This window comes from Geotrypetes seraphini, chromosome 2 (assembly GCF_902459505.1).
Source record: "Geotrypetes seraphini chromosome 2, aGeoSer1.1, whole genome shotgun sequence".
Lineage (NCBI taxonomy): Eukaryota > Metazoa > Chordata > Amphibia > Gymnophiona > Dermophiidae > Geotrypetes > Geotrypetes seraphini.
The window spans coordinates 213807045-213829434 of NC_047085.1; the positions used below are offsets into that span (position 1 = coordinate 213807045).

The window sequence follows — 22390 nt, forward strand, 5'->3', positions numbered from 1 at the left end:
GTTTTGACAATTTTTTTTCTTTTTACTTATTTTATTTATGGAATGTACTTTATGTATGTATATAAAGCCAACTTAACTTTTATATATATGATTTCTGTCCCCTTAGGTATCAATAAGCATCTACGGTATGTTAGGTGCCAGTAAATAAACTGATGCCTAATATTTATCATGCCTGCAAGCACCTAAGCTGAGTTAGGTGCCGCTAGGTACAATGCTATCAATGACGCCTAATTTTGATTGATGTTTCCAACAGCGCCTACCAATCTAGGCACCATTTATAGAATTAAGAGCCATGAGGAAGCAAGTTAAAGAAAACTTAATCAATTGCAAGAAAGCCTTTTCTAAAAAGAAATCTCACTGGATGAGTATTTTCAGTGCTTTACCTTTGGGACTGGAATGCGGTAATCCGGTTTTTGCGCCTGCTGTTCCATGACACAAGGGTCAAATGGTACTATGGCTTCTGTAGCACTTTCATCTTCTTGAGCATTGGTAAAGTGAAGCACCTACATTTGCAATAGCACATAGAGCAAATGAACCAAAAAGTACACAATCTCAAAATACTTTTTTTTTTTTTTTTTTACAACATGCAACAAGGCTAGTCTGTTCATCTTTAGGATGGGTCTGCCATCGCTATCATCTTCACAGACAAGATTTCGAACAAAAGTTGGCAACTATGGTGTATCAATTGTTTACACTCACAGGTTTTCTTTCCTTTTCTTGATAAGTTTCTATTCCTTCTGTCTACTTCCTTCTATCTCTCTCACCCTCTCTCATACCCTTCAATAGACCTTGTAGAGAGCGAATTTCAGCAAAAAGAGATGTGCTTTGCTTATATACAGTAGATAAAAATATTTTCAGAAAAATGGCTAATAGATCAGAAGGCTATTAAGCTAGGTTTACATTGCAGAAAAAAAAAATCCATTAATGTGCACAGAAGAATGGGATTATTTTTTGAATTATTTCACTCTATGTTGCTTTTTTGAACACAATTTAGCTTTTGTGACGCACATTGATAAAAATATTCATGGCTAGATAATCAACTGGAAAAACCATACACTCAGCTTATCATCTCTATTTGCATATTTAAATTAAGGGCTCCTTTTACAAAGGTGCGCTAGGGGGGTTAACGCGCGCGACTTTTCATCGAGCGCTAACCCCCGCGCTGGCCAAAAACTGCCGCCTGCTCAAGAGGAGGCGGTAGCGGCTAGCATGTCCGGTGATTTAGCACACGCTATTACGCACGTTAAACCGCTAGTGTACCTTTGTAAAAGGAGCCCTAAATTAGGAAAATTGAATAAAACAACAATATTTGTATTTATTTTTTTACAAAACTTAACTGCATCTCAGTGAGGTGCAATGAAGTTTCTTGCAATAAAGTCCAGAATTATGTGTAAACTTTATTGTTAAGACTTTGGCACAGACCTGATTTAAATGTTACTTTAGTGGACCAGTAACATACTGAAAATTTGCCCCAAATTGTGCTGTTATAAATGTTATAAAGAATGTCATAAAGCTAACAATGTGAGACTTTATAGTACTGAATTTCATCAAATGATGCCGTAGATGTAGCAATTGTTCAATTTGCACCTTTTTTGAAGACTGAGGTTTGCTGGGATAGGTTTAATATTCTGAAAAATTTGAATACACTTTTTATGGCAACAGTTAAAAGCACAGAGGGGCATAATCGAAAGAAACGCCTAAGTCTGTTTTGGGCCTAAGTCGCTAGTCGCCCAAAGTCGGCAGTGTCTAAAGTCCATTCTTGAAAAATACGTTAAAAAAAAAAAAAAAATTGGTGGACGTCACCGGCACGAATGGACGCTTGCTAGGTGAGCTCCGTTCTAGCCCGCACAAAAATCCCCGTTTCGGCTGTGTGGCGCTGGTTGCACCCTCGGGTACGAGACTATTCTTATTTTTCGCGGGTACATGCTTCTTATTCCAGGATTGACTATATTTTTGTTGAACGGGGTCTCCTTCGCAGAGTGGAGAGGGCGGGCATTGAGCGGACCACTTGGTCCGATCATGCGCCTGTTTGGTTACAGCTAGCTGGTACGGGTGGTGGGGTTGGGCAGAAATACTGGCGTTTCAATGACAGCTTGTTGGATGATCCTTCGGTAGCGGATCAAATTGAAGGGTGGATTCAGGATTATTTCACGGACAATTTGGAGTGTGGGGCCTCCCCAGAATCTGTCTGGGAAGGATTGAAAGTTACCCTCAGGGGTCGACTGATTTCTTTGGCATCCTTCCGGCGCAAACGCCAGCGGGAGGAAGTGGATGCCCTGTTGGCCATAATTGGGAGACTTGAGGGGACCCATAAGCGCCAGCCCTGGAATGTAACTGTGAGCAGCCAGTTACAGAAGGTGCGTAGTGACTTGCATGCTCTTGAACTCGACCGCTTGCATTTCAACCTTCAGTTATTACAGCAAAAGTACTTTGAGTTCTCCAATAAGGCTAGTCGTTTAGTCGCTCACTGGTTGAAGGTGCGTCGTTCTCAGAACCATATCTTGGCTCTCCGGACGGCTTCCGGGGAGCTTCTTCATAGGGAAGATGCAATGCGGGCACGTTTTGTTGAGTATTATGGTAAGTTGTATACCCCTGAGGCGGAGGGTACCCCCCTTGATCGGGAGCGCTATATCGAGTCGGCCTCTTTGCCTCGGATAGCGGAGGTTGATGTGGAACGCCTGGATAGACCCCTTTCAGTTCTGGAAGCGACTGGGGCTTTGCGCTCTATGCATGTGGGTAAATCTCCTGGGTTGGACGGTTTTACGGTGCGATATTATAAACGCTTCCAACATTTGTTGTTGCCCCCGTTGGTGACTTTTCTTAATTCTTTGCAAGGGGGTGGTCAAATACCCTTTTTCATGCGCTTGGCGGGGGTTACAGTGTTGGCTAAGGAGGGGAAAGATCCTGCGCGCTGTGAGTCTTATCGCCCAATCTCTCTGTTGGGGGTGGATACAAAAATTTTTACACGGGTCTTAGCGGATCGTCTGATGAGTTGGATTCCCCGTTTGATTCATCCTGACCAGACGGGCTTTGTGGTGGGACGGCAGGTTGGGGATAGTGTTCGGAGAGTTTATGATTTGCTGGAGTTGGCTCGGACCCGGGGGGGACGATACTGTGTTTCTTTCTATGGATGCCGAGAAGGCTTTCGATAGGGTTTCTTGGCCATTTTTGTTTCAGGTCTTGGAGGCTGTAGGGTTGGGGCCCCGCTTGAGGGAATGGATCCGTATTTTATATACTAATCCGCTGGCCTGCTACTTTCCCCTTATTTCGGGGTATCCGGCAGGGTTGCCCCCTATCTCCTATCTTGTTCGCGTTGGTGGTGGAGCCCCTTGCACAGCGGATCCGCGCCAGTGCCCGCATTCAGGGAGTCCATACTCCTTCTGGGGACTACAAAGTGAATTTGTTTGCGGACGATATGCTTTTTACGGTGGAGGACCCGGACACCTCTTTGCCTGCAGTGTTGGAGGAATTGAAGGAGTTCGGGGCGGTGTCAGGTTTTCGGGTCAATGTTGGGAAATCGGAAGTGTTGAATGTGAATTTGTCGGCGGATCGGGTGGGGGAGCTAAAGCGACGGTTTCCTTTTCGGTGGGTTAAACACTCTTTGAGATATTTGGGGGTGTATTTTGGGCCTCCTGGTTCGAATTTGTTTGATCTTAATTATCTTCCTTTGTTTCGTCGTATTCGTTTGGACTTGGTCAGTTGGGATAGTTATTATTTTTCTTGGCTGGGGCGAATAGAGGTAATTAAAATGATGATTCTGCCTCGCCTCCTCTTTTTCTTTCAGGCTCTACCCTTGTGGATCCCGCGGAGGCTGTTGGAGGGGGTACAGCGGAGCCTTCTCCACTTTATTTGGGCGGGAAAAAGACCGCGGGTGAGTCGCCGAGTCTTGTATTTGGGCAAGGGCGAGGGTGGGTTGGCGGTACCTAATGTGCTGAAGTATTACCAGGCGGCGCAGCTGCGAGCACTCTTGGAGTGGCAGACTCAAGCCCCGAAACTCTGGGTGGACCTTGAACAGGGCTTGGAGGGGGATGTGCCCTTACTACATCTGCCGTGGGTCCCGGGGAGTGGGGGGGGTAGATGTCGGATGTCCTCCGTCCGGACAGCGATGCGGGTGTGGAGAGCGGTGCGCTGTGTGCTTTTACAGGGGCGGCGATATTCTTGGTATGCCCCTTTGCGCTTTAATCCTGAGTTTATTCCGGGAAGGGGGGCCGGGGTGTTTAAGAGGTGGGAGGCTCAGGGTTTGGTTTGTTTGGGACAATTTTGCGATTTGGAAACGAAGAGGGTGAGGTCTTTTGGGGAGCTCCAGCCTCGCTACCAGTTGTTGCCCCGGGATATTTTCCCCTATTTGCAGGTGGTTCACTATGTTCAATCCTCTGGTTTCCTGACTGAAATGTTGGGGGGTAAAACAGGATTTGAGCTTTTATTGGGCCCTGTGGTTCGGAAGGGAGCTCTGTCGGCGATCTACAAGTGTTTGAATTCTGGGGGGGTGAGTGTATTGCCTTATGTGACGTCCTGGGAGGGTGATTGGGGTGCCCCTATCCCGAGGGAGGTGTGGGTGGAAATTTGGCGGGCGATCTCTTCTTCTGGTATTGCTACTTTGATTGTGGAAAATGGGTTTAAGGTTCTGCTCCGGTGGTATTATACCCCCCTGATATTGGCCAAGATGGGGAGGGGGGGTGGGGGTCTCTGTTGGAGGGGTTGTGGGGAGGTGGGCTCATATCTTCATATGTGGTGGTCCTGTAGGATTGTGCGGGATTATTGGATCGGCATTTTTGATTATATCTCTGTCATTCTGCAGCAGAGGATTCCAGCGGACTGGCGTCATGCCTTGTTGTTTTGGCATGAGCTGGACCTGGAACGGGGAGAATCCACCTTTTGCATATTAGCTCTTACTGCTGCCCGCTTGCTTTTGGCCTCTAGGTGGAAGCAACCGGTACCTCCATCATGGCAGGAGGTGGAATTGAAGTTGCACCAGTGGCAACTCTTGTACCGCCTTACAGCGGCTCAGCATGGGCTCCGCCATAGCTTTGCTCATATATGGAGGAATTTTCGCTCCCTTACTTGACTTCTGTGGGACATCTACTGTGGGGGGTGGGTCTATTTGGTCTCTGCTTTCCTTTCGGGGTACCTTCTTCTTTACTTATTGTTCTTTGAACCTTTCCTGTCCACTGTTGGAGTGGGAGTCTGGGCTTGTCACCGGGGGTGGGGGGGGGGGAAGGGCTTGGGACGTTGTTGATTCTGTATTTTTGCATATTTTATTGTACATCATTGTTTTTCTTATTTTGTTATTGAGAGCCTGATTATTGATTGCCTTTGTTTTCGCTTGTGATGTGTACTGCCTTGCTCTCTTGTGCATTTTCTTTATTAATAAAAATTTCAATTATAAAAAAAAAAAAAAAAAAAATTTGGTTTTTTCGAGTCGTCTAATTGTACGTCCAGCTGTGTGATCACCCAGACCGCTAAGTCGTCTATCTTTATACCCCATTCTCATCTAAAAATTTGTCAAAATAAAAAATGCCTAGAAAAGGACTTTTTGGACATGGGAACGTCCAGCAAAGTAATGGACTGGACACCTAGACATGGCAACAGAGTAGTGGGGCACCGTACAGGGCACTGCTGCGAACTTCACAAAAAGGGTGCCACATAAACATCTCACCATAACTCCCTTATAGGCCCCCCAAAACACCCCCAAAATCTACTAGACCCACCTGTCTACCACCCCAATAGCCCTCACGGCTGCAGGTGGCACCTATATGGCAGTACAGTAGGGTTTGGGGGTACACATGTTCTACCATAAATGCAGTGGTTAGAATGGCTTATGGGCCTGGGTCCTCCTCTCTATGGTTCACTAACCCACCCCCCACACTACTTAAGCCACCTCTGTGCTGCTCTACTAGGCTTTGCTATGCCAGGTGCTGAAGTTCTGGAGGCAAGTATGTACGTTATTATTCCAATTTTTATGGTGTTGGGGGGTCAGTGATCACTGGGGCAGTGTGTGGGGGTCTGTACTTTGAGTCTGCAGTGCTTATCTGATCACTTTGGATACCTTTTTGGCACTTAGACCTGGTTTTACATGGCTTAAGTCGCAACGTATAAGTTCCATCCAGGCAGCCTCGTTAAACTTTCAGTTATACTTGCAGTATAAGTTTAGATCAGCCCACATCCCGGCTTCACCACTCCTCCTAAAACGCCCCTTTTAGCTCTGGTCTTACAGCAGCACTGAAAAGGCCTAAGTCATTTTTAGATACGTCTAAAACCCAGTTTGATTATTGGCACTTGGATGACTTGTCTTACTGATCATCCAAATGACGATTTAGGCTAGTTTTTAGATGTATTTCCGTTTCGATTATGAGCCCCACAGTGTATAAGACTAGTATAGTTAAGGTGACCATACGTCCCGTTTTCAACAGGATGGTCCCGTTGTGGGACCGACTGTTCCGTTGTCCCGACCCACCACTTCGGGACACTGAAATGTCCCGTTTTCAGGGACAGCATCCCATAGCTGTGCGCGGGTACACCGGGACGGGCAATCACTTTCCCTCCCTGCTGCGCCAATTCAAACACCAGTCTGCCGCTGCTGCTTCTTGTCTTCTTCTCGATGCCAATTTTGACGTCGGAGAGGAAGTTACAAGCCAGCCAATTGCTGACTGGCTGGCCTGGAAGGAAGGGAAGGAGGTAGGCAGGCAGGCTGGCTTCGGGGGAGGGGGTGGGACAAAGGCTGGAAGGCAAGACATAGGAAGGAGGCACTGGGGGCACTAAGGACACAGGACGGAGGCACTGAGGGCACTAAGGACATAGGAAGGAAGGAGGGAGGGAATAGAAAGGGACAATTGTTGGGCCTGAGTGCAGAAAGAAAGAAATGAAAGAAAGGATATACAGTCAGAAGGAAACACAACCAGAGACTCATCCAGAAAGCAAAGGTAGGAAAAATGATTTTATTTTCAATTTAGTGATCAAAATGACTCAGTTTTGAGAATTTATATCTTCTGTCTATATTTTGCACTATATTTGCTTATTTTTCTATAGTTATTTTTCTATAGTTGCATATTTTAAAGCCATCTGCTTTGACATCTTTGAAACCCCCCAAATATAAATAATAATTAACATTTTCTCTGCATATAGTGTGCTTTGTAGTTTTTTTTTAAAATTTTATGGTTACCATTATGAATTAATAAGATATTATGGGGCTCATAATAAAAAAAACGTCTAAAAAGTGGCCTAAATAACTACTTGGATGATCAAAAAGCCTGATTGTCCAAGTACCCATAATCAAAGTTGGTTTTAGACGTATCTAAAATCAGCTTAGGCCTTTCCCTTGCCTCTAAACGCACAGAAAGAAAGGCTTTTATAGAGGAGGGGAAAGGGCCGGCGGTGGGCGGGAGGTGGGCCGACCTACACCTAGGCGTCCAGCAGGTATAACCAAAACTTCAGGAAGGATGCCTAGTTGGCACTTACACGTTTTGACTTAGACCAAGTCAAAACAGGTATAAGTACCGAAAAGGGGCTGCTGAGCTGATTGTGGCTGCTGCAATCAGCTCTGAGCCCCCAGCAACCTGCCTACCCCCTACAGCAATGATCGTGGCAGGAGAGATGGCTCATCTCCCCTGCCGCGATCCACCCTTCCCCCACTACCCCCGACAACGATCAGGGCAGGAGGGAGCCCAAGCCCTCCTGCCCCGCGGCACCCCCGACCTCCCCGACACTATCGGGGCAGGAGGGAGCCCAAGCCCTCCTGCCCCGCGGCACACTCGTCCTCCCTGACACTATTGGGGCAGGAGAGAGCCCAAGCCCTCCTGACCTGTGGCACCCCCGAATCCCCGATGAAGATCGGGGCAAGAGGGAGCCCAAGCCCTCTTGCCCCGTGATCCCCAACCCCCCCCCCTTGAGTCCGATGGGGCCAGGAGGGAGCCCAAGCCCTCCTGGCCATGCGATTTCTAACCCCCTTTCCCCCCCACAATCCGGCCAGGATGGAGCCCAAGCCCCCCTGGCCCAGTGACACCCCCTAACCCCCACCCCCCACTAAAATATGGGCAGGAGAGATCCCAGGCCCTCCTGCCCTCGATGCGACCCCCCATGACCGGCCCCCCCAAACCCCCAAATGCCCCCCCTGCCGACCCGTGACCTCCCTGCCGACCCCACGACTCCCCCACCCCAATCCCATTCCCCAGACCTTGAAATCACTGGCCGGATGGACGGGTGCCAAGCTGGCCCGTCCAGTAGGCCAGCCATCTCAGGAATGGGGCTGGATTGGCCCAGGTGGCTCAAACCCTGCCCACAGTAGGCCCAGGAGCCTTAGGCCCCTCCTGTGGGCAGGGCCTTAGGCACATGGACCCAACCCGGGGTTCGGGGGGGGCCGATCGTGGGGGGGGGTTGCGTTGAGGACAGGAGGGCCTGTGATCCCTCCTGCCCATATTTTAGTGGGGGATAGGGGTTAGGGGGTATCTCCAGGCCAGGAGGACTTGGGCTCCCTCCTGGCTGGATCGTGGGGGGGAGGGAAGCGGGATTGGAAATTGCAGGGCCAGGAGGGCTTGGGAGTGTCGGGGAGGTCGGGGGTGCCATGGGACAGGAGGGCTTGGGCTCCCTTTTGCCCCGATGTGCCCCGAGGGTGGTGTGGATTCTGTAACCGGTGTTGTTTTTGACAGACACCGGTTACAGAATCCAGCTTTTAGGCGAAGGACTGGCTCCTCCTTCACCTAAAAGCCCTTGATTTGGATGTTTGGGGCTTAGGCTTTTTTTAGGTTGATTATATGATATAAGTTTAGACGTAGTGGTGGTCTGGGTGTTTAAACAGCTGAACGTAGAGGCAGGTCATTATAAAAAAAACCCCTCCTTTTGGACATTTTTTTTGATAATGGACATTTTCCCTGCTTCTACTTTCAACGTTTAAGGCCTTAGGCCAAAAGGGGACTTAGACCTTTTTTTGATTATGCCCCTCCACGTGTACATGAAAAATGAATGGAAGAAATTGGGGGTGGGATTAGGATTGGGGCGGGGCTAGGGTGGGGTTGGGGTGGGGCTAGGACGGGATTGGGGGCAGGACTGACAATTAATAGATGTCACCTTTTGATGAAAAAAATAAATGGTCACGTTAAGTATAGTGCTACCTTATTTGGCCTTTTGATAGTGGTAATTACCACAAGATTATTGCTAGAAGGCTTTGGCAGACATTTTGAGGACAGGAGATGGCTGTGGTATGAGTAAACAGGGCTTGTTCCTGCCCTTTTAGTAGCTATCAAGGAAGCCCATGGTAGATGACAGCAGAGTTGGGGGTAGAGGTGGGTTCACTATGAAAAAGATTGGAAATTGGGAGGGGAAGGGTCACTATAAAGGGGTTTGGAAGTTTCACAAGTTTATTTTCCATAGAAGTCAGGCCTTTAAAATGTTGTGGACCTGAATTGGGGCCTACTATTTTATTGATGCTGGAGCCAAGAATGTATAGTATTCTTGGCTGCAGCAACACAAAATGAAATTCATCACCCAAGTCACTTACCTGAGGTACTTTGTGGCCAATTTTGCTATAGTAAATTGCAATATTTACCACATCTTAATATCTAGCAGCCAGTGTTTTTATTGTCAACATGTTTGTTCTTATGGAGATTTCAATTTTATGTGAATCCAAACAAAATAATCACCATACATAGAAACAGAGAAGAATTAAAGCAGATACAAGACAATGGCCCAGATTCTCTAACCAGCGCCGTTGTCGCCTGCCACTTTAAAAACAGCTGCTATTTGTGTCTCAATCTCGCGATGGTGCCAGGTAGAGAATTGCAGTACTGGAAATGTAGGCTATGGTTTTCCAGGCCTACTTTTCTGGCACCTACCTTTGATGTGAATCGTGCCTCCATAGTTGCTTTAAGCCACCTAATGCCACTTTTGTCATTAACCATGCCCGCAGTGGAGTTAGCCACTGTAAAGCTCCAATGGAGGTGTGATTCCGGTACCAATATTTTTTCCCACTTCCACTGTCATTAGCCATGCCCACTAGTAGGTGTCTTTAAAATCTGTGAAAACTGGTGTTTAAACTGAGTTTTTCACTGAGCTTAGGCGCCTCTTGGCACCTAAAAAGCGAAGCTGTTTAGAGAATCCAGGCCAATATGGCCTTTCCAGTCTGTCCATACCTTATACCAGGGGTGCCCACACTTTATGGGCTTGCGAGCTACTTTTATAATGACTAAGTCAAAATGATCTACCAACAATAAAATTTTTTAAAAAACACAAAGCACATTGAAAGGCAGAGAAAATGTTAATTATTCATATTCCGGGTATTTTCAAAGAGGTCACGGCAGATGACTCTATGCAATGTCACCTCAGTAACAAAATACAAAAACAGACAAATATACCCCCTCCCTTTTTACTAAACCATGATAATAAGTTTTAGCACAGGGAGTTACGCTGAATGCCTCGCACTGCTCTCAATGCTCATAGGCTCCCTGCGCTAAAAAACGTTATTGCGGTTTAGTAAAAGGGAGCTATAGTGCAAAATATAGACAGCAGATATAAATTCTCAAACAGACACATTTTGATCACTAAATTGAAAATAAAATCATTTTTCCTACCTTTGTTGTTTGGTGATTTCATGAGTCTCTGGTTGCACTTTCTTCTTCTGACTGTGCATCCAATCTTTCTTCCTTTCATTCAGCCTCCTGTATGTTTCCTCTCCTCCAGACCTCATTCTCTCCCCCAACTTCTTCTTTCTGTCTCCCTGTTCCCCCTTCTTTCTGTCTCCCTGTCTGCCCCCTTTCTTTCTCTGTGCCCTCCCCCAAGCCACTCGGTTTGCTGCCACCGCCATCGGGGAACAGCCCCCAAGCCACCGCCGTCCCAAGCTTTCCCTGCAGAAGCATCGCGCTGGCCAGCATTCCGCTTCCTGACGTCAATTCTGACGTAGGAGAGGAAGTTCCGGGCCAACAAGGCATTTCTCCCCATTCCATCCAGCCTGAGCCCCATCTCTCCTTGATCCAGCATTTCCCTTCCGTGTCTGTCAGAATTACCATTCCACCTATTTTCCAGCATCACCCTTCTTTGTGTCCATCTCACCTATATCCCTATCTCACCACTTTTTCAGAATCTTCATTTGTCTCTGTCCTTGTCTTTACCCCGTGTTCACCATTTGCCCTTTCAATGTCTTTATCTCCCCCCCCACATACTTTTTCAGCATTACTTCTATGTCTCTATTTCACCTCCTCTTCATGTCCCCTCTGTATCTCTATCCTTATTCAGTAGGTCCTGCTTACCCTTTCTCTTCTTTGTGTCACTATCTCCATTTTCAGCTTCCCCCCCCCCTTTTCCTTTGTTAATGCACCCTGTAGCCAGAATCTTTCCACCCTCCCTCCACTCCGGCCAGCCCAGTATGAAATATTTCCTTTTGTTTCCCTCCCCTCTCTCTTTCTCTCTCTTTTCTGCTCCCTCACCCACGAGTCCTGCATCTGGCCCTCTCCCTTCTACTTGCACCCGGCAACACCCCCTGCTCTGCGGCTCTCTTCAGCAACTCGTCAGCAGCGGTGATCAAGACAGGCTGCCGACATCGAGGCCTTCCCTCTACGAGTCCCGCCTTTGTGGAAAAAGGAAGTTGAAACAAGCGGGACTCGCAGAGGGTAGGCCCTGAAGTCAGAAGCTTGTGTCGATCGCTGCTGCTGAGTTGCCCAAGAGAGCCGCGGAGCAGGGGGTGTGGCCGGAAGCAGGTAGAAGGGAGAGGGCCAGATAGGAAGGCTGCTGGAAGAGGTAGAAGCTCTGGAGCATGACACCGACCCGAGCCAGGATGATTTCTTTTTCAGGCTGCTGCTGCAGCCGCCACGCCCCCTCCCCCCCCCCCAAAATGACAAAAAACAGCCTAAAGTGGATGCCCGGCGTCGGCGTCTTTGATGTCGGGGAGAGGAAGACTGATAGGCCCGGTAGATCGGGACGGCAACACGAGTCTATCACGGAGCCCGGGATGGGCTCTGCGATCGACTCACGTTGCCTTCCTGAGCTACCAGTGGATCGCGATCGACGCATTGGGCACCCCTGCCCTATACTCTCCCTTTCACTCATTTAGAGATTCTGATTGAGTCACTTGAAGCAGGTGTCAGTGACGACATAGAAATTTTTGATAGTAAATGTGCACTTGTTAAAATGAACTATGTATAAATTACCACTCCGGCCATGCAGAGTTGTTGCTGTTCATTTATATTTTACTGCATGCTGCTATTTCCATATTTAAATATGGACTTTCTCAGCCTTTCTAGTTGACAGGGTAGTTTGGGGGTGGAGGAGTTTATGGATGGTGCAGCAGTAGGGTTTAGGGAGTTGCAAAAGGTACTTTTTGGGGGTGGGGAAGTTTACGGGGTAGAAGCAGTTGCAGGGGTAGGGGTAGAGCAGTTTGTGTGGTGGTGCAGTTTCAGAGGGTAGGTTTTATGGTTGGGAACATATTTTTGGGGTAGTGGGGCCATTGTTGTAGGTATAGTATTTGTGGGTGGGGGCATTTTGGAGGGAGGGCTATTAGAGAACTGGAAGAGGTGGTTTGAAAGGAGGAATTATGTAGCTGTTGTGTTTCACCATATGCAAATTTCTATGCTGTAACAGATGGAACACCTTTTGCACAGAAATGTACTGGGTCATTTTCAAATTTGATACTGGTTTCATCACATTCTGTTAAATTTTCAATGCTACCACAGCAGCTAGAATTCCTGTTCCCATAGAAATCCACTGGACCATTTTTTTCAAGGAGGGGGATTTGTTCTCTGGAACTCACAGTCCAATCTGGCACATTTTCTATTTACTTTTTTCACAAACCAAGTTTTATCCAGTTCCATTAATTTTTCTATTTTACAGAAGCTATAAGGGTCATAGGTCCATCAAGCTCAGTATCCTGTTTCTAGTGGGGATATACAGTGACACTGAACAATATAAGAAGGCAGGGGTCTCATTAACCCCTCCCCCATTTTGTTAAGCTGCACTAGAGGTTTTAATGTAGGCCGGCAAGGTAAGCGCTCCAATGCTCATAGGAATTCTACGAATATTGGAGTATTTACAACACTGGTTCACGCTAAAAACTTCTAGTGCAGCTTGATAAAAGGGGCCCTAAGTTCTGATTTCCCCTAAGTAAAGGAAGCATTAAATCATTGGACTGAATCTCCCTATCTCCAACCAATGCAGCTCCAAATCTTCCTCTTAAACTCATAATCTAATTTGCATACTAAAAACTGGAGCCCCTGGGAAATCAAAATTGAAAGCAAGCTTCATACTTGGTGCCAACAGAAGTATTTTTTCATGTTTCATATTTCCATTTTTGCTTACCTCTGCCATCTGGGTTGCAGTGTTGCCTCGGGCTCCTTGGAAAACCATCCCTAAAGCTGTAATAATGCTACATGGTGAAAAGAATATATTTTTGGTTTCATCAGCTTTAGCAAATTGTTTGTGCATGTCAAGGGCAAAGGCATTGTTTGCTTTACTGAGATCTTCCATTATTGGTTGAAAGTGGAGCAATCTAGAAAAGAAAAAGCAATGCATATCAGAATTAATTTCATGGGCTTTTTTATTATTCATCTCTGCCTCTTTGAAATGGATAAACTCAAGTATTTAAAAATCTATATATATATATATGAATTTTAATATTTTTCCTGTTTTTAGAAAGTAATAATTTAATTTGAACCATTGATCCTGTTTTTGATTTATATTTTTGACAAAAATAGAGTATCCTGAAATTCTTGGTTCATGCATTTTCATACACTTCTGATACACCAATCTGTTATTATTTTTATTCCCTATAGGGGAAAAGATCAGTCTAGTTGTGATTTCAGGATGCTCAGAGCACACTATAATGTCATCAAGCATTTTGAAAGCTGCCTTTTCATTGGTTATACAGTATAATATCGTTATAACGGACTTCAAGGGACCTGGAAAAACGGTCCGTTATATCCAGAGTCCGTTATATCCAGAGTTGCATTTTTTTAAAATTTTATTTAGGTCAACTTGAAACAACGTTCAACCAATGAACAACAGTCATTACACAACCATATCAGCAACATCAATAACAAAACTCAGCAAGCAAGATGTATCAAATGGGAAAATGCTTGATTTTTCACGACTGCAACAATCTTTTGGTATTTCAAAGTCTCAAATTTATAAGTGGTTGCAGTTGAAGCAAGCCATTCAGAAAGGGTTCCCTGATTGGCAAAATTTAAAAAATCATTATAGCATGCAGGTCCTGTGCTTCCAGACAGATTTGCTAGGGCATCAGGCCGCCCGTTGGTATAAAATAACATCTGAATTCCTGAATAAAAAGCCAAAAACTAGTCTTAGGGACATTTGGAGCGTTGAGATAAAGCAGCATATTTCTGCATCTCAATGGCCATGAATTTGGACTTGGAGGATAAGATATACAGCATCAGCATCTATGAAACAAACATGGTTTTTTTGGGTTACATAGAAGTTTCTGGACCCCTGTTCATTTACAAAAATTAGATAGGTCTAAATCTAATAGATGCTGGCACTGTCATCTTGATGTAGGGACACTGGATCATCTGCTGTTCTATTGACCTTTGATACTTAACTTTTGGAAGTCAATATGGGCACAGATTAATACCATACTGGAGGCATCAATTCCATTGACGTATGAGGTAGTTATATGCGGAACGTTATTGCATATTAAGCCCCCCCCCAATGGACGGCTATAAATGCCGGCATTTCCTTATTATGACTGGGATAGCCATGCAAATGATTACTCGCAATTGGAAGAATTGGGATCACTTTAGTTTTCCTTTTTGATGGGCGAGCTTAAGTTTAACTTATAAATATGAGAAAATGAATGCTGACATGCTGGGGCATAATAAGATATTCAAATTAGTTTGGGGTCCATTGCCATCTTTTGTAGATTTGCTATAGTTGTCCTTTATCTTTATCCGGGAGGGGGAGCAGGAGGTGGGTTATATCTTTTGTTTTGGTATTATTCCTGATGGTAATGATGGATGGGGAGGGAATTTTTATCTTTTGTATAGATACTGATTGATTATAAGTGCTTGGTTGATTATCATTATTTGTATTATAAATTGTATTGCACTTTTTGTTGGCATTAAAAACTACATAAAGTAAAAAAAAAAAAAAAAAGACTCAGCAAAACAATGGTATGGCACGAAATGATTGCAAAACCAGAACACTAAAAGATTTTCTAAAACATTATGTTGTAATGTACTGGAAAGAAAAATACTCTGTCATTTTCTTCTGGGCTGCATTCTGATACTATATCACCGGCATGCCACATGCCTTCTAGGTGGAACCTGCATGTCCATTATAGTCGAAGAAAACTACAGCTAAAAACAGCTCTGGGGACTATATTAGTTGTCCGTTATATCCGAAAGTCCGTTATATGTAAGTCCGCTATATGCGATGATTTTCTGTATGTTTATATTGGTGCATGGCTGGGACCAGCGGACTTCATCCGCTATAGGCGAGGTTCCATTATAAGTGAGTCCGTTATAATGAGATTATAATGTATTCATAACTACCATATATACTCAAATATAAACCCATATAAAGTTAACTATTTTTGCACCTCTTTTCAGGGGACAATTGGTATCTCGAATATAAACTACTACTACTACTACTAACATTTCTATAGTGCTGAAGGGTATACGCAGCGCTATACATTTTGACATTAAATAGACAGTCCTGCTTGGAAGAGCTTACAATCTAACTTGGACAGACAGACATGACATAGAGGGTTGGGGATGCAGAACCCAAGATGAGAAGAGTTAGAAGTTGAAAGCAGTCTCAAATAGGTGAGCTTTTAACTTGGACTTGAACAAGAAGGTTATATTCCACCATTTCTCCCCTACCACTCTCACTCCTGGTAGTGTCCCTCCTTCTCCTTTTCCGCTGCTGCCATTCCCAACCAGCACCCACTCCCTTCCAGCAGAGCTCTCCTGCCAGCAACAGCACCACCCCTCTGAACCGACAGACCCCCCCATCTGCATGCATGGCCCCCTGAGCACCACCACCATCACCAGCCCCTTGAACCGGCAGCATTCCCCTACTTCTTCCCCCCTGAATAGGCATGACCCCCCCTCTCGGACCTAGCGGAAGGACTCCATATCTCACTGTGCTCCCTGGTGGTCTAGCAGGAGCGATTCCCACTAACTCCTGCCCAAGAACTCTCAGCAGTAAAAATGGCTGCTGCCACTTCTAGGGGCGATCCCAGCATGTTGGCAATTCAGTCATGTGATAACATCTCAATTGGCAGACAGGCAGAAGAGCCCCTCGCTTTGAGGTACAAACAGAGCAACAAGAAAAGACAAGGTATGTCTTTTCAACCAAAAATAAAGTCTTTATTTGAAGCATCTTTTGTTAAGGCAGAGGCACTTAAGGCCATATTCTAAAAAGGACACCTATATTAGGCACCTCCAGGTACTCTAATTGCAGCTATCTAGTGACGACTAAGTTTGGGATCTGTCCCAAATTTTTTTTAATTGGCCTAATCGGCATGGTAACTGATCATACCAGTTTTGAGCCAATCAAAAAAATAAATAAATAAAAAGATTAAACAATTTAAGAGTTCGACTCCGAACTCGTAGGACACCTAAGTTGAGGCATCCTCCCATGCCTACGGACGCCTAACGATGCCTATCTGTAGTTAGAGGCAGAAAATAGGAGCCGTTGAGTTAGGCATCGTTAGGCATCCGACATAGGTGCTGCTAAATAAGACGAGAGAAAAGCTGGACTAATGGAATGACGCCTATGTCTAGCTCGCCTAGCAATGCCACTTAGGAGTTGCTATGTGTGATTCTATAAATGGCACCTAGTGGTTAATTGACAATACGCTAGGCGTTGTTTATAGAATCTGGGCCTTAGGGCCCAATACTCTATATGGTGCCTACAAATTAAGTACTGACTAGTGCAACACTATGCGTGATTCTATAAAAGTTAGGCACACTTTATGGAATCACTCTTAGTGTTGCATATATGGCCTTAGACATTGCTAGGTGTCCTAACTTTAGGCCAGGGTTTTCTTGGTTTAAATACCAATGCCTAAGAAAAAACAGATACCTACATGAAAAGGCGCCTAACCTTAGAATTTGCCTGTTAGTGCCTTCTGTTTAGGAGGCACTAAGGGGCTGATTCTATAAATGGGCATCCTGATTGTAGGCAGATCACTGCTGTCTGGCAGCCAATCGGGATGCACGTTTTTAAAGGGAAAAAAAAACCTACCCGAGGCAGGCAGCCTATATTGTAGGCTTATTCACGGGTCTAAGGAGATGTATAGGGACACCTAAGTTTGCCTAAGGCTGGGTGTGGGTGTGGCTTCACCAGGAAGTGGCCTTGGGTGAGCTTAAGCAGCCCTAGATGTCTCCCTAGAGTCGCGACATACGTCTGAAATGTAGGCCAGCAAAATACCGGCCTACATTTCAAATAGACACAGCCACTGAGCTGATCATGGTAAGGAAATCTCCCTGCTGTGATCAGCTGAGCCACTGCAACAGGAAACCCCATCCCCCTGTGAAGTCAGCTGGCAGGAGGGATGCCCACTCCTTCCCACCAGAACCCCCAAAACCCCATGCAAACACGGCCAGCAGGAGGAATGTCCACTCCCTTCCACCAGAAACCCTGAACCCCCACCCACAAAGTAATCTGGGCAGGAGAGATGCTCACTTCCTCCTGTTCTGGAACCCTCCCGAAGCAAGCCAGGCAGGATGGATGCCCACTCCTTCCTGCCCAGGAACCCCCCCCCCCAAAGCAAGCCAGAAAGGAGGGATGCCCACTCCCTCCTGCCACCACCCTCCAAACCTGAACACCCCCCCCCCCAAACAGTTCCCCAAGGCTCAGGAGTAATCTAAGGAACTTGTACTTTTTTTTCTTTTTTTACAAAAAGGTTGGTAAATGTGTGGAATAGTCTCCTGGCAAAGGTGGTGGAGACAAAGGCACACTGAATCTCTTAGGGAGAGAAGGAGATAGTGGATGCTGCGGATTTGCAGACTGGATGGGTCATCTGGCCTTTATCTGCCATCATGTTTCTATGTTTTCTAATGTATGTTTCTATGAAGTCAGAATTGGGATGTCGTGCTCATAATGTCCCCCCAAATGTCCATTTCACAGCCATTTTAGAAGAGAAAAAGAATTGGGATTTCCTGTTCAAAACTCTTTGAGAAGGACACTCTTGCACTGAAAACATCCAGAATAAACTGCCATTGTCCAAAATGTGAACGCCATAAAACCAGGCACAAAAACATCTGTCTGGCATCATTTGTGCAAAAATGGCCACACTGACACCCCCGCAGAGCAGAGGGGCAGCCTAGTGGGCAGTGTAGTAAATTTTAATAAACAGGACCCAGGTACAAATCTCAACTTAATTTCATTTATGTTATTGTGAATCTTCCAGGAAGATAAAACCTGCTCTACCTAAAAGTGTATCACTATAATAGCCGTTCTTCCCATATGAAGAACGTCTAAGCAGGCTGCAGTTATATTCTCTCGAGGAACGCAGAGTGAGGGGAGACATGATAGAGATGTTCAAATATCTTACAGGCTGTTCTGAGGTGGAGGAAGATATCTTTTTCCTTACAGGTCCCACGGCAACAAGAGGACATCTGCTCAAACTCAAGGGTGGGAGACTTCATGGCGACATTAGGAAGTACTTCTTCACCGAAGGGTGGTTGATCATTGGAATGGTCTTCCACGTCAGGTAGTCGAAGCCAGCAACGTGCTCGACTTCAAGAGATGATGGGATAAACATGTGGTTTCACTCCGGGGAAATGCTTAGGGGAGGGTTCTTTGAGTGAGCAGTCTTGTTGGGCCATCGGCCCTTTTCTGCCGTCATACTCTATGTATTCTATGTCAGGCTTGACATGTTTTAGAAATACCTACTGTTCCTGAATTTATGTGTGCCAGGAGGGCTCACATGTTTATATAGAAATAAGAGATAAGGTGGAAGTTGCACCTGGGTCCTGTTACTCAAAGTCCACTGCACTGACCACTAGACTACTCCTTACTCTTGCTTGCTGCTCTATATGGAATGACCATAATACCTGAAGCTGTCATAGAGTATGGTATCCACTGTCATTTCTTAGAAGGGGTAGAAAGGGGTCCATAACCACTGGGAGCATGCCTTCATCCCTCAAGTGGTAAAACTGCTCAATCTGAGCACCATTCTGTAGTCTGGATGTGATTGAAAAAAGTCTAGATAAAAACATTCTTGTTTTTTCTCCTTGGATCTTTCTTTCCATTCAATTATTGCTAGGACATCCTAATTTTGGGTCCTCCCTCCTCCTACCCAAAGCATGACTCTAATATGCCCTTCTTGCTATTTGGATGAACTAAAGTATAAAATGCCCAGATTTCCTTTTGAAATTCACAATTTGGATGTTTTTGGCAGATGGACTTTTTGGGGGCCATTTTGAGAAGTTTATCTGCTTAAAAAATAGGCGTTATAATTTATAGTATTCTATAAACTACACATATATGTGGAAGACACACCCATGGCCCACTCATATTACAGGTATGTGTACGCCCTCTTGCAGTTAGGCCTCATGGCACTTAGATGTAGAGTTACCAGATGTTCGGGAAAACCCGGACATGCCCCCTTTCCAAAACCTGGCAGTACGTCCGGGTTTTGGAAATCTCCAAGCTCTGGCTGTGTCTGGAGAGCCTTCAGCAAGCATGCATGGATGATGTCACATGCATGTACACATGCTGGAGGCCCTCTTGACGCGGTTTGGAGGTCAGCAAAAAAGAGACAAGGCTTTGGGGGGTGGGGCTGGAGGCAGAATGGGGCGGGTTGAGGCGGACCAAGGCGGGCCCATGCTTCTGGGTTTCCCATTCTTAAATATGGTAACCCTACTTAGGTGCTACCTTATAGAATAGTGCCTAATTCACAAAGGGCCTGATTCTATAAATGGCACCCAGCAGCCTATCAACTGCTAGGCATCATTTATAGAATTACACCTAGCAGCACCTAACTCAACTTGAACATCAGTAAATGTCCTAATGTTAGGTACCAGTATATTAGGGCAGGGTTTTACTGGCACCTAACACAGACTCCTATCTTCCTTTCTAGAATAGAAGTGTAACTGGGTATATACAGTATATGGATGTTATGTTTAGGCATGAACACTAATGTCAGTTGTAGAGCTGGGGTAAATGTTTGTGCCTACATTTTGGAACATCTGTCTGCAACTTATAGGGCCTGATATTCAGAGCAATTTCAGCAGACAGGAGACATGCTGCTTAAATCGTTCTCGGCTGCCTAACTGACAATATCCAGGGGTACTAAACCAAGCAATTTTGATGAATATCGTCTCTGACCTCCAATGTAAGAAGGGAGCAGGTTAGAGGCGGTATGGGGGGTGGCACTGGGGAGGAACTGGAGGTTATGTCGGTACTGGAAGTTTTCAGTGCCAGGACCCGCATAACTTTTTTTTTTTTGAGCTTCCCAATCCCCCCCAAGCCCTTCTCCTTTCTTCACTCCCCCCTCCCTCAGCCTGCAAGTTACAAACCCTTTCCACCCCTCCAGAACTACCCCCCATCTATTACTGGCCAAAAAAGGGCAGTAGTGAGTGGTCTTTATGCCTGCGCATGACAGTCCTACTGGACCACCAATGATATCGGGTAGGTCTGGGGGGTGGGGGGCTACCAAGATGGGGGCAATGGGGAGTTAAAAATAAAGAGTTATTTGCATCTGGGAACCTTATAAGCTCTGGCAGCCAGGCCCTTTCATTTAGCCCTGCATATTCAGTGGCGGTGCCCAGATATGACTTGGCACTGTATATTGGGTGTTAATCTAGCCATCAATAGCAAGCATTTGAAAAAAAAATGTATCAGCTGGATATTATTGTGTAAGTTATATGTTCTGTCTAAGCTCTGTTTGAGTGCCCACCTGCAAAATTGCACAGTTACTTACCGTAACAGATGTTATCCAGGGACAGCAGGCAGATATTCTCACATGTGGGTGATGTCATCCATGGAGCCCCGATGCGGACTGTCTCACAAGCAGACTTGCTTGTAAAACTTTAGAAAGTTTGCGACTGCCGCACCACCTGACGTAGGGTGCGCATCTCCTGAACGTCTACTTAGTTCAGATAGCTAGCTAAGAAGCCAACCAGGGGAGGTGGGTGGGTTGTGAGAATATCTGCCTGCTGTCCCTGGATTACACCTGTTACGGTAAGTAACTGTGCTTTATCCCAGGATAAGCAGGCAGCATATTCTAACATGTGGGTGACCTCCAAGCTAACCAAAAATGGATGGTGGGAGTGTTGGCAATTTAGGAGAATAAATTTTGTAAAACTGCCTGGTCAAAATGGCCATCCTGTCTGGAAAAAGAATCCAGACAATAATGAGAGGTGAAAGTATGAACCAAGGACCAAGTGGAAGCTTTGCAGATTTCCTCAATAGGAGTGGATCTAAGGAAAGCTACTGATGCCGCCATGGCTCTGACTTTATGGGCTGTGACTCAACCCTGTAGATGCAATCCAGCCTGAGCATAGCAGAAAGAGAAGCAAGCAGCCATCCAGTTGGAGATGGTGCGCTTGGAAATTGGATGTCCCAACTTATTTGGATCAAAGGAGAGAAAAAGTTGAGGAGCAGATCTATGTGATTTAATGCGTTGCAAGTAAAAAGCCAAAGCATGCTTACAGTCCAAAGTATGAAGAGCTGTTTCTCCAGGATGAGAATGAGGCTTTGGAAAAAAAACAATGGAAGTACAATAGATTGGTTGAGATGAAATTCTGAAACCACTTTTGGTAAGAATTTAGGATGAGTATGGCAAACCACCTTGTCATGATGGAAGACTGTGAAAGGTGGGACTGCTACTAAAGCGTGTAGCTCACTGACTCTGCGAGCAGAAGTGAGAGCAATGAGAAAAACCACTTTCCAAGTGAGATATTTCAGATGAGCCGAAGACATTGGTTCAAATGGAGGCTTCATCAACTGAGCAAGAACAGTTTGAGAGGTGGCTTGACATTGAAAAGTCCTTTCATAAATCTGGAAACCATGGGATGAGCAGAGAGGGGTTTCCCTTCTATAGGCTGATGGAAAGCAGCAATTGCACTGAGATAGACTCGAATGGATGTGGATTTGAAGCCTGATTGAGATAAACGCAATAGGTAATCCAAAACTGAAGACTAGGAGGTAGATTGAGGCTCCTTGTGATGAATGGTGTACCAAGCAGAAAATCTGGTTGCAACATTGCCTAGTGGTAGGTTTCCTAGAAGCCTCTAAAATGTCCTCGACAGATTGACAGAACTGTAGAGTGACAGTTACATTGAGAGATACCAAGCTGCTCGAACCAGCCTCCTTAAACACACTGACCAACACCCTAGTGATCTCTTGTATATATTGTAATGCCCTATATAAGGGCATTACAAAAAAGGAAATTAGACGGCTTCAAATTGTACAAAACACAGCTATTAGGATCATTTGCGGCGCA

At 45.6% G+C, this 22390-nt stretch overlaps 1 protein-coding gene across 1 annotated transcript in view; it reads right to left on the reverse strand.

The window, feature by feature from the left end:
• The window catches only part of LOC117356043 (serpin B10-like), a 71509-nt gene that overhangs the window by 38906 nt on the left and 10213 nt on the right, over nt 1-22390 (reverse strand). The window contains exons 3-4 of the mRNA XM_033935298.1: nt 13276-13465; nt 384-503 (exon numbers count right to left, since the gene is read on the reverse strand). Coding sequence (XP_033791189.1) covers nt 384-503; nt 13276-13443 — 288 coding nt within the window. The 5' untranslated portion in view covers nt 13444-13465. The remainder of the gene's footprint in view (nt 1-383; nt 504-13275; nt 13466-22390) is intronic.